Here is a 12777-nt window from a genome sequence, read left to right as displayed (position 1 = left end):
CAGATCTCCCAAGTTACATACAACACACTAACATCACATTTGAAAACATTTTTGTTTTACTTTGATGTGAAACTTACAATTCGTTTGCAAAAGGGACTAAAGCTGAGGATAAGAAGTAAGGCCATGGCAAAGTTGAGGGAAGGAAAGGGAAGGTGACCAATCACCCAAATTCAGTGGGTGGAGAGAGAGTGTATGCTTTGCATGTAGAAAATGTCAGAGTGAATCCCTGGCATTTCTAGTAGTGCTAAAAGAAAATGCTGCCTGAAACCCTGAAGAGCTGCTCCCAATCATGGTCAACAACAATGAGCTAAAAGAACTAATATCTTGAATCGATGTAAGGCTTCCTATGATACAGCCTATCACTAAAGCCATATTTCCATACATACAGTCGGCCCTCCTTATACACAGATTTTTTATATATGGATTCAAGCATCCATGGTTTGAAAATGTTCAAAAAAAGTATAAATTTCAAATATCAAACCTTGATTTTCCATTTTTATAAGGGACACCATTTTGCTATGTCATTATATTTAATGGGACTTGAGCATACACAGATTTTGTTATACATGGGGGATCTTGGAACCAAACCCCAGTGTATAACAAGCATTCACTGTATTTACTGGCAAGCATTCATCTTGCCAGTAAAATCTGGTTTTATTCGGTTTTAGCCATACCTTTCACCAGGCCTTTGGACCTATTTTTAGTATACGGCCTTTTTAATGTGCTTATTGCTATAGCATTTAATTGCAGTTGGCTAAATAAACACAAGCTTAACAGAACACTTCTCTCAGCTTCCAGTACCAGTTTATCACCATGGCATCATCTTGAATAGGTCTAACATCATTTCTGGCATCTACTGAGATCCTGGGAACACTTCTTTTAAAAAAAGCCACACTGACACATTCCAAGCCACCATGAAAATTTTTGTGCGTTCTATGCACTTTAAAGTTCAGAGAAAAAATAATGAAATTAAAATATTTTAAATCCTTTTAATAATGAGATAATTCAGTGGTTTTCAAATGGTGGGGTGGGATCCCTGGGGACAGAGACATGAGAAGTGCTCAGAGTGGGGCAATGAAATATGAAGGTGCTATTCCTCCTCTACTTCCTTTTTCCAAACTTTTTTGCTGTGTAAAATTTACACATGTGTTGAGTGAAATATTGAATTTACTTAAATAAAACTGTTCTAATTTGAATAATGTTATTTCCATATAAAATATTAAAATATGAATATAAATGGATGTGTGAATGAAAATATGCACATTAAATAAAAATATATTTGTATTCATATACTATCCTGAGTGAGGGGGAGTCCACATGTAGATGTAAAGGAGGGTCCCATGGGTAAAAAGTCTAGAGTACCACAGAGATAATTGGATGCTCTTCTAAAGGAGAATAAGCAACTCTATGGGAGCCAATTTTCCCCCAAACCACAACTCATCTTTCTGAGTGTGTCAAAATACCTCCGCTTTTCTTTTAGAGTTCCTCTCAATAGGGTGACTGGAAGTAACATCAAATCAATTTCATTATGGGAGGGAGTGGCTGGGTTCTCAAGAGACAAAAAAAAATGAGGTCCAGGGACCACCTGCAGCCTGGACGCTAGACCTCTCCACTTTTATTCTCGGGGCTGAGAGAGTTTTTCAGATCACTAGGGGCCTGAGCAGATGGAGGGGAAAAGCCAACTTACCTCCAACTTATCTCTAGGGTTTCCCAATTAACAGGAAGAACCCGCTGACCATATTGCTGGCTTCCACAACAGGTTCAACATTCACAGGCAGTCTACATCACCCACTTCTTCTTCTAGGATGGACCAGCCAAAATGGGACATTAATCGATACAAGCTGTATCATGCCATTATTATTTTTCTCCTCCACCCCAAACATATGAATGTGTGCACATGAATATATCACCAGCAGCCACCAATCGCCTCTCTTGTCCTGCCCACCTGCCTGCCTATTTGATGCCCCAAGCAACCTGCCATGTGAGCGCCCAATCAATCACACACACTATCAACTATGCATATGGTGCGTTGCCACCCCATCGTGAATGCCCCCCATACATGTCCCCTTTCCTCCCTTCTCCCATGGCCCCTTTTGGACTGGCCAGTCTGTAAATGTTATGATTAAATCCATTGTATTGTTGGTGACACCCCATGTTGGTTGACATTTTGCTTCATGGTTCAATGGTGCAGCGTACCACTTGTGTGCATGTGCGATCAATTCATGAGTGGGCAACTAAAATTATGGGCACCAATGCTGCTGGGCCCTTATCCTGTCTTTGCACTGGTGCACAGTCCACAAACAAGTGCAATAGTTCGCACTCTCCAGCTTGAACTGGACCAAATGGGATAATTTTCCTCTGGTGTTTAGCCCGGAGCATGGCTTTGTCCCAGGTTCCTCCTGTGTTCACCATGTGCATCGTTTAAACAGGTAATTTTCAAAATGGGGTGAAACCATGTTTTATCACTCATGCAGACAGCCCCATATGAGCAAGGTAGTGTATCTATTTGGACATTAGTACTTAGCACCCTAGATAGCAATTTTAAAGTTTCAGCTAAAACCTGGAGTGGATTAACAGCCCCATTGACATGGGAGCCACCTGACACCATTTGACACAGAAAGATTCCATGACTCCCTTCATGAGATCCCACAATATAAAGCCCTTCCTACATACCACAGTGGTTCTCTAAATTTTACCCTTGTGACCCCCCCCCTTTACATCTACATGCAGACACTGGCCCCCAATGTGATGCAATACATGATTAAACGTATTTTGTTTGTTTAGTGTGTGTATTTTCTTTTGCACATGCATGTCAATTTATATCTTAACATTTTATAGGGAAATAAAGTTCAGAATAGAACAGTCTTATTTAAATGAATTCAATATTTAACTCAATACGTGTAGGAATTTTACACATAAAAAAGTTGAGGAGCAGGAGAAGGAGGAGGAGGAGGAGAGGAAGAAGAAGGAATCAGGGCCCCTTGAGTAACTCTCGCACCCCACTGGGGTCCTGCCTCACCATTTGAGAATCACTGCTATACCACGTTCTCATAATACCAGATTCTTTTGCTATTACCTGTACTATTTGGGAATTTTTAAAATGTTAACATTTTCAAGACAAAACAACCAGAAGGAGAATGTTTTCAAATGTCCTGGCATGTAGATGTAACTGCAGTGTAAGGGTGAATGGTGCAAATGCCTTCAAATCTATGCATTCATAAGCTGAGATTTTGCTCAAACCATGTTAATAGTGAACTGTCCACATGCAATAATGTGTAATGGACTAAAGAAGGGCCCAAAACCTCCAATTCTTTGCCCAGATAAAATGGATGTAATTTTCATCTTGAAAATAATGATCTAAAATGAATAATGTTTTTTCAGTAAGTATGAGTGGAGAATCTGTATCTCTCCAGATGTTTCTGAACACTGTTTTCTATAAATTCCCACCAACATGGTCAAGAGTCCCCAGTCTGGGAATGTTATTAGATTCATTCTCCTCTACTGAGTCCCCAAGTAGTTTCCATGACTTAAAAATCTTTTCACTACCGCAATTCGTAAATCAAATGCACGCACACACACACACACACACACCGGATAGACTTATCTAGTCCTTATCTAGGTCTGGTAACATCCCATCTGAATTACTATTCTGCTTTGTGAGTAAGACTGAGGAATGTGATTGCTTGGATATATTATTTTTCTCCTAGTGCAGTTTATCCTTGTACTGGGCATACTGTTACAGAAATACTGTTATAGAAACAAGAGTAGTAACTGGAACCAGGTTCATGCAAGAGATTGCCACAGTTTTAAAACAACAGCAGTAGCTCTTGGTCTGTTTCTTGAAACAAGTCAAAGTGCTAGGCATTTGGCATTAGTACTCTAAATGGTCATGACCCAGGTAACTCAACAACTGAATTCTCCATCACACACACACACACACACACACACTTGCCCATGAATCTGATGTGTCTTGGAAACATTTTCCATAGATCACTCTACCAGAGGCAAAGCAGATTATGACTGAGCCAGAACCTTCTCTGTGGTGACAGCTCTGGAATTTTCTCCCTAAAATGATTCATCTGGCACAAAGTGTAGCATTTTTTCCATGTCATATGAAAACTTTTTTTTTCTTTTCTCAAGGCTCTTAAGCATGGGATTTTTCATTTGTATTATATCTGTTCATGCCCCTGCTCTATCTTACAACTTTGGTTATGATTTTTGTATTTCATTCAACTGATGCAAATGAATGCAGAAAGGTTGAAGAACTGACAGGGAGGGATAGAAGGTGCTCCCTCAAAGGACTATATGCCACCTTGTGTGGCAACTCCTCCATTGGAAAGTTAAATTATCTCAAAAGAAATCAGCTTTACCTATGGACAAGACCATACTGTTTTTCTGGACTAAGTATGTTGGAGGAGGATAGAATTGCACAAAGGCTGGGACTCTTTGAAGACACACAGTACAATAAACTGCACTAGGAGAAACATAATATACCCTAGTGGTCACATTCCTCAGCCCTTGAACAATTTTTCAAGAGCGCAAGAAGGAAAGAAGAGCAAATGGAAGGAAAATTGGTGAAAAATAAAAGAGAAAATACTAGTCAGCTCTTGGTATCCATGGGGAAGGAGGGAAATGGCTTGGGCCCAGGGTACTTGGAGGACCACCTCTCCCCATATAATCCGCCCCGCTCACTCAGGTCGACTGGGATAAAATTGTTAGAGGTCCCAACAACACGCTATCTGAGGACCTCACAGAGGGCTTTTTCTATCTTAGCCCCTAGATCTTGGAATAGTCTCCCAGATGAGCTCCGCTCCACCACATCTATAGATCTTTTTAAAAAGAATTTAAAGACGTATTTCTTTTCCCAAGTCTTCCCACCGTGAGATATTATTGTATCCCTTACCTCTTTTATCAACGACCCTGGAACGTGTATATTGACTCCCCTACTCATCTGGCCCTTTGTTGTTATGATCATTGTGCTTTTCTTATGCTGTTTTAAATGATTTTATTGGAATGTTTTTATACTATTATTGTATGCCGCTTTGATCAAACCTTGGAAAAGCTGATTACAAATAAAACCATATTATTATTATTATTATTATTATTATTATTATTATTAAATGAGGGAGACTTTTCATTTCTTCTTTCTTCTTCTGACTTTCTCTTTTCTCCTTCTCTCCTTTCCTCTTCTTTCTTCCCTCCTTCCTCCTTCCCCTCCTTGCCTGGGGCTTCTTAGTATGGGTGGCAGGGCCAGGCTGGCTATTTTCAGGGGAAGTATTGGTAGGGATCGGGGCCTGGGCACATAACCCTCTCCCTAGGCTACGATGGAGACATGGTGCAACTCCCTCCTCCTGCCTTGGAGGGCCCCTCCAGCAGTATCTCAGTCCCTGTTGGGCTGCCCTCCCTCCCTCCATCCGCCAGGTTCACTGGTGCTGGTATCCATCACAGGGGAGGAGAGGTGCGTCTTCAGGCTTCCTCCCTCGGATACACATGTACGCATGAAGGGGGCCAAGAACAGGAGGTGCACAAGTGCACGACAACAACGGTGTCCTCCAACAGAGCCCCAGACTCACTCAGGGGACCAGAGATCTCCCTCCCATGTAAATCTCCCAGCCACGTGCATATGGCTTCAGGTGAAATCTTCTTGTCTCTAATGATGGCACGGCCACATGCACATGCTGCCACTGGGGACAACATAGGCTTGCCATCCGCAGATACTGGCAAGTCTGCAGATAGTGAGGACCAACTGTAAAATACTCATTCTTCCAAACAAACAATATCTATCTATATCATTATCAAACAATATCCATCATCCTAAAGTAACCAAATTCCTACTAATAACAGACACAAAGAACAGCAATATAACACTCAGGTGTTCAGAGGTCTCACAGGCATCACAACTCAGAATATTAACCACATAGTTCTTTCCATATGAACTTGGAAAGATAGTCCACTGCACATTCACTACTTCCAGTCACTGAACAGGTGAACTGGCTCTATCAGTCAGAAAGCATTTGGCATGTATTCAAAAGAAATATATGTTTTGCTTGCTCCTATGTTCCACAACTTGGTTTTAGTGCTGAAAACAGGTTGCTGCTTTCTTGCGTGACCCCGATTAAAATTCCCAAAAGAATATAGCCCAAGATAGGCCACTGTCTATTGTGGTGATAAATAAATAAGACAGAAATTATAAAGTATTTACTATACTGAAAAGACCTAAATAACCTCTTCCAGTAACTTAAAAGTCACTCCCACTGAACTTTATATATAAGACCTCTGAAAACCTATATATATCAAGAACCTTTATAAATCAAGAAATCTTCAATTTATTGACACTACCAGTTTTATTCAAATTTCCATAAAAACTAATGAAACTATCAATAGAAAAGAATTCTACTTTGGTATAGTGTCTTTATTCAGAAAAACAACCTTTATTATTCTGTTGATATTCTGAACTACATGAATCAGAGGAAGTCCCTGTTTTCTTGCTTTTTATTATTTGTGAAAACAAAAAAAGCAACCAATTCCCCTGACAACAAACTCAACAGAACTTTAAAACAGGCAGGTGTTTCTTAGACCAGCCTTGGATAACATGAACGATACTGTGAAATCAAGATTCACTGCATGGGTCAGTAAGTCAAAATATTGCAGATAGAGGGTGCAAAAGTCATGATAAAACCCCACAGCTTCCAGCACTTTTAGTTTTGGGCAAATTGCATCCTTTGCCCTGAAGCTTTAAAACTCCTTTCAGGTTTTTCTTCACTCAAAAGATATTTGTTAGAAAGAAGGGAAAAAAGCACAGCATCTTTTCTGAAAACCTTTGTCTGTATATATTGGCTGTATCCTTTGCCATCTGGGACTACAGAGCCTCAAAAAACAGTTAGATAGCCCCAATTTACTTCACATTCACACAATGTACAGACATTTGTATCAATAAACATACCTCCACAAAGAACTCTCCAATACTTTGCCCATATCAGAGTGGTAGTACTTGGTGAGGATCAGAATTACCTAAAGAAAACAAATGAAAAAGAACTAAGCTATATATGCCAGACAACCAAAATAATGTACAGCATCATACAGTAAAAGAAATATACCATTAAGACTCAATATATTTGAGTTCTTAGGATGATATTTATGTTTTGCTTTGGTTTTCAATTACAAACCATCTGATTGTTTAGTATTGACCAAAAGAATAAACTCTTTCATAACAAACTATATTTCAGAAGATCAAATTGGTTTTATGCCACGAAAGCATTTTATCAGAAGCAATAAGAACAACATTAAATGTGAGTGACAACACCACACACAACACATCAATGTCCCTATTATCGCTAAGTGCCTTAAAAACTTTTGATTGGATTGAGTGGGCTCATATTTTTGGGTTACATTCGTCCCTCCACATTTGCGGCTTTGACTTTTGCAGATACGATTATTCACTAACTTTATTAATATGTTCTCTCTAGGAATATCTAGGTCCTCCAGTGCAACTCTATGGTCAACTTTAACCAAACGACACACTGAAGGACCTAGAGATTCCTAGACAAGACACTACACTATGCATTTGTAGCTCCTCCAGAGCAATTCTATGGTCAATAGCTGGCAGATGTTGACCACAGAGTTGCACTGGAGGACCTAGAGATTTCTAGAGAGGTGTTATCTTAGGTAACATAGTGTTTTTGTTATTTGCAGTTTTCCCACTTCCACAGGGGTCCTTAGCCCCTCTACCCCAGTGAATGTGGAGGGACGGGTGTATTACAAAAATTCAATTTGGCTCTAATTTTATTTCATTGATATTGAGACTGAGTATTGATATTGAGTATTCCCCATCACCATGTACTGATGTGAGAGATAGACAGTGAAGAAAAAGGATTAAAAGGAAATAAATTCATTTGATATATGGTGCTGGAGAAGAGTGCAGAGAATACCCAGGACAGCCAAACAACAAACAGATGGGTCCCTAAACAGATCAAGCCTGAACTCTTCCTGGAAGCTATGGCCTAGTACAAATGGGCCGTTTGCACCGATAGTAGGCCTCGATGGTGCTCAGCGTTCATATGCACCGAGCCCTACTATCAACGCCATTACTTCACAAGGCTGCGCCCCCATCCACACGGGGCGCAGCCTCATGACATAAGGGCACCCGAGCGCCCAAAGGACTCTGGGCAGAAGAGCCATCATAGGGCTGTATCGCAGCCCTTATGATGGTGCAAAAGAGCCGCCTAGAGCGGCTCCTTTTAGACAGTGCATCTGGGCTGCGGGGCAAAGATGGGCGGCACGGAGCCTCCCATCTGTACTGCCCCAAAGATTACTAAATTGAGGCTGTCGTACTTTGCCACACCACGAGAAAGCATGACTCATTAGAAAAGACAATAATGCTAGGAAAGGTTGAAGGCAATAGAAAGAGGAAGACCTCATGCCAGATGGCTAGACTCGATTACAGAGGTCATAGACCTGAATCTTAGAAGACCTAAGCAGAGCAGTGGAGGACAGGGGGGTTTCAATGCGGTTTTACCTCCAAGCAGACAAATGCAGAATTGCAGTGCATGGAAACAGAGTGCAAAGAAGAGTGCAACCCTATGAATGTCTACTCAGAATGTTGTTGTCAATGTTGTTGTTGGCATTCAAGTTATTTCTGACTTGTGGCAACCCTAAGCCAAACCTCTCAAAGGGTTTTCTTGGCAAGGTTTGTTCAGAGGAAGTTTACTAGAACCCTCTGGTAGTTAATGTGCTATTACCACCTGGTGTAAAACATGTACACAACAACCAAGAATTAACACCATATTCTTTCCAGTCCTAATCCTGAGGAAGTATAGATACTAAGGCCCCATACAGACAGGCCAAAATAAAGCTGCTTCAGGTCACTTTGGAGGTATGCTGTTTAAATGATGCATGCATCCTAAGAGGCCAGAATTCCATAGCACTGAGCCATGGCAGTTAGACATGTGAAACTGGATTATTTCCACAGTGCAGATGCAGCCTGGGAGACTAGTATTCAAATCCCTGCCCAGCTAAAAAAAATACACTGAATGACTGGAGGCAAGTCCAATTCTTTCTGCCTAAGGTGAAGGCAATGACAAACTTTCTCAGAATAATTCTTGTCAAGAAAACCTTAGATAGGGTCAGAATAACTCAAGAATTGGCTTGAAGGCATGTAACAAAGTATTACTGGCCAGTATGAAATAAGCAAGAAATTTTTTAAAAAATCATTAACACAGAGTTGCATGTTCGGAAAGTCATTAGGAGAGGCATATTCTCTCAAGAGCAACTGACACTGATGAGCAAGATGACTGACATCTGAGATATGGGTAATCACTCATTCTCCAGAGAACATGAAATTGAATGATTATTAACATGGTTAATGAATCTCCCAAACAGTGCGGGATATCACTGCTAGTTAGTAATAAATCTCAATTTTTCAACTAACCCACCCTTTAAAAAGTGGGCAGTAAATGACTTAAAAGGCCAGCAAGACAAGAGGAGGAATCTTTTCCCAACAGAACTTGAAATTCTGAACATTTTTAAAATGTTACTTTTCCTTTTCTGGCTCTTACTCTTCTGCCTTTGTACATTTATCTTGTGACTCCAAGGTATCATATTTACTACTACAGTCATGGTGATATTTTGCACTTTGATTATGCAAGCTTTTGCATTTATATCTGTATTTTTAGTCTGCTGGTTTTATACTGCTATGTTATTAGATGTATGATTTTATTTTTGTTTTTATTTTAACAGAACTCTCTGATGGTTAGAAGACCTGTTTCGTGAACAAATTATTCTTAAAAATAAATAACTTTTATATGCATGATAAAACTCTAAAGAAATGTTTATATATATTTTCATACTGTTTTCATTTAAATTTACATTTTACTTCTGTTAAATAGGCAAGAAAACGGAATGTGGCATTACATTTTAAAAATACAGTGGACCCTTGTTATACGCTGGGGTTTGGTTCCAAGATCCCCCATGGATAACAAAATCTGTGGATGCTCAAGTCCCATTAAATATAATGACATAGCAAAATGGTGTCCCTTATAAAAAATGGAAAATCAAGGTTTGATATTTGAAATGTATACTTTTTTAAAAACATTTTCAAACTGTGGATGCCTGAATCCGTGTATAAAAAATCTGTGTATAAGAAGGGCCGACTGTATATCTTGGCCACGCACCTTGAGCTCAGAGCCATGCAGTATTATTGCATATCCCCATTTTATCTTCATAACAATTATTATTATTATTATTATTATTATTATTATTATTATGGTATTCATACCCTGCTCTTCAGCCCTAAAGGCTATCAGAGTGGCTTACAATTATTATTTTTAATTAGACATTTCCCTGTCCTCAGGCTTACAATTTAAAAAGACACGACACAAAAGGAGAAGGAAATGGTCATAATCATAATCACCCTGAGAGGAAGGATAGGCTGAGAAACAGTAAGCCAAACTCACCTAGTGAGCTTGACAGTGAAGTAAGTATTAAAGCCGGGTTTTTCTAGTCCTAATATGGTACTTTAACTGTACTACACCACACATCAGCTTCCTTAGACACCTATTATCTGCATATTTTATTTGCTTTCACTTTTCAATCCGGAAGAATTCTCAAGATGGTTCACATAAAATAATAAAACACAATTGAATGGAAACAGCTTCCATCCTCTGACACATCGCATTACTCAGGGTGGCATTCTTCCTCTCAATTCTCTCACCACCAGCACCACCTCCCCGACTCTCATTAGGCCTTGGCAGCTGTTCATCTCCCCTTTCATGCCATCTCTCTTCTCAGACTGCTAACAAGTAAATGATCAGATGCCTGGCTACACGTATTCATTAGGGAATGCATGCCACTGTTAAAATATTTGCTACCACTGCTGTCAACTTCAAACAGTTTACATAAAAGAAACAATATCAATGCAATCCAGAGATGCCTGGGGGTCTCTATCCCTCCCCCATAAAAATCTCTAGGAAGGAGAAAAAGGCATCTGAGCTGCTTTTCTCCCTTCTCTCCCAATTTAGAAGAAGATAGGTGCCTATATGGATACTTAGGCCAGCCAAATACCAGGCAGGTGTATTGATGATTTCTATTAAATGCCACAAACATATGCTTTAGCTTGTAGGAGAGATCTATGTATGGATCCTCATTATAGCAACACAGATCACTACATCTTTGTTCCTGTTCTTTGCTCTATAACACCGGCTGGCAGATGTCATAGCTGCCAAGCTATTGTGCAGATAAACAGTCACACAAACAAGAAATGGTAAAGCCCAAACTCACAATGTTTCTAATATATTTCCATACCAACCCAGTCCTCAAAACAGCACTCCTCTATTGACATAAAAATGGGAAGCCTGGAAACTGAGACCAAGAAGAGTTGTGTATCTTGGCATTTTCTTGATACAACATTCACACAACAAATGGTTTTTAAAAATTGCCTTCCTGTGTAGCAGTTCATGGTTATGCTTTGGTAAGGAATTCTAAAACAGATATAGTCTACCACTATATCAAATTATATACACATACACTTCACAACAGGAGCCTTTCCTTTTTGGAGTAATACTAATAATCAAGGTAAATTTCCTTGAGATTTGAAATGGAACTTGCTTTAAAAAGGAACACATGATCCCTTCACTGACAGCAAACCACTGTGCCAAATCTAATTGATTCATGTAATGACATACACAGTCACCAAGAACTTCAGGTGTCATTGGCAGAATAGAAATAGAATAAAATATAAATTTTATTTTTACCCTGCCTCTCCAGCAAGATCGAAGCGGCTTACAACACAGTAAAATATAACAATAAAACAGATAAATAATAAAATACAGTAATTGGTATACCAAGAGCAGCCAAACAGTTCACCTTAAAAGAGGTACTGTTGATGTTGTTCTTGCTATTGCTGTTACTGTTCAATGGGCAATGAAGTACAACTGATCCATTTAGACCAAGTGTGGGAATGATATGGTCCACCAGATGGTACTGGACGACAACTCCTTCACCAATGGCTATGCTGGCTAGGGCTTATGTGATGCAGTCCAACAACATCTGGAGGGCTCCATGATTCCAACATCTGATTTAAATAGTGCCAAATATACAGACCTAGAAAAGCAGTTTTCTGACTGAGTCCTGAAAAGAAAAAGAAGAACTAGATGTTTGTGGTCTGTGTTATAAGGGTAAATCAGAATAACTATTTGTCATAATTACAAATTGGTCTGGCAGGTTCTATGGCTTATTTGCCAAAAATGGCTCAGAGAATCAGAAAATCAAAGGCTATCAAGTCAAACCTCCTGCCATTCAGGACTAAACAATTAAAGCACTCCTGAAAAAGCCCATCCAACCTCTTTTTAGAGCCCTCCAAAGAAGGAGAGTCCACTACTCCCCAAGACTGTCTATTCCACTGCCAAGAAGTTCTTATAATAAAGTAGTCCTTTCTAATGTTTAGATGGAAGCTCTTCTCCCATAAATTGAATCATGTTCATGTTCTAGTTCATGTTGTAATCTCTGGACTGGTAGAAAATAAGCTTGACATCTCTTCCGATATTTAAAGATGGCTATCAACTATCATACCACCTCTCAGACTTCTCTTCTCAAAGGCATAAATAATGCAACGTGATGCCGCTTTAACTGCATTAGCTATGGAATTGTGGGATTTGTAGTTTTGTGAGGTATTTGGCCTTCTCTGTCAGAGAACTCTGTTGCCATACCAAACTACAAATCCCAGGATTTCATAGCATTGAACCATGGCAGTTAAAATGGTGTCAAACTGCATTATTTCTGTAG

The 12777-nt window shown here is 39.5% G+C and overlaps 1 protein-coding gene across 2 annotated transcripts in view; it reads right to left on the bottom strand.

Moving 5' to 3' along the window:
* The window catches only part of SORCS2 (sortilin related VPS10 domain containing receptor 2), a 184720-nt gene that overhangs the window by 143112 nt on the left and 28831 nt on the right, over positions 1-12777 (bottom strand). For both annotated transcript variants that reach the window (XM_089516330.1, XM_089516331.1), the window contains exon 2: positions 6944-7011. In XM_089516330.1, coding sequence (XP_089372456.1) covers positions 6944-7011 — 68 coding nt within the window. The remainder of the gene's footprint in view (positions 1-6943; positions 7012-12777) is intronic.

The sequence above is a fragment of the Sceloporus occidentalis genome, unplaced genomic scaffold, assembly GCF_023333645.1.
Source record: "Sceloporus occidentalis isolate IW3139 unplaced genomic scaffold, rSceOcc1.0.p SCAF_3, whole genome shotgun sequence".
Lineage (NCBI taxonomy): Eukaryota > Metazoa > Chordata > Lepidosauria > Squamata > Phrynosomatidae > Sceloporus > Sceloporus occidentalis.
Note: the sequence above shows the minus strand (reverse complement) of the source record. Positions and strands in the feature narration are given on the sequence as shown.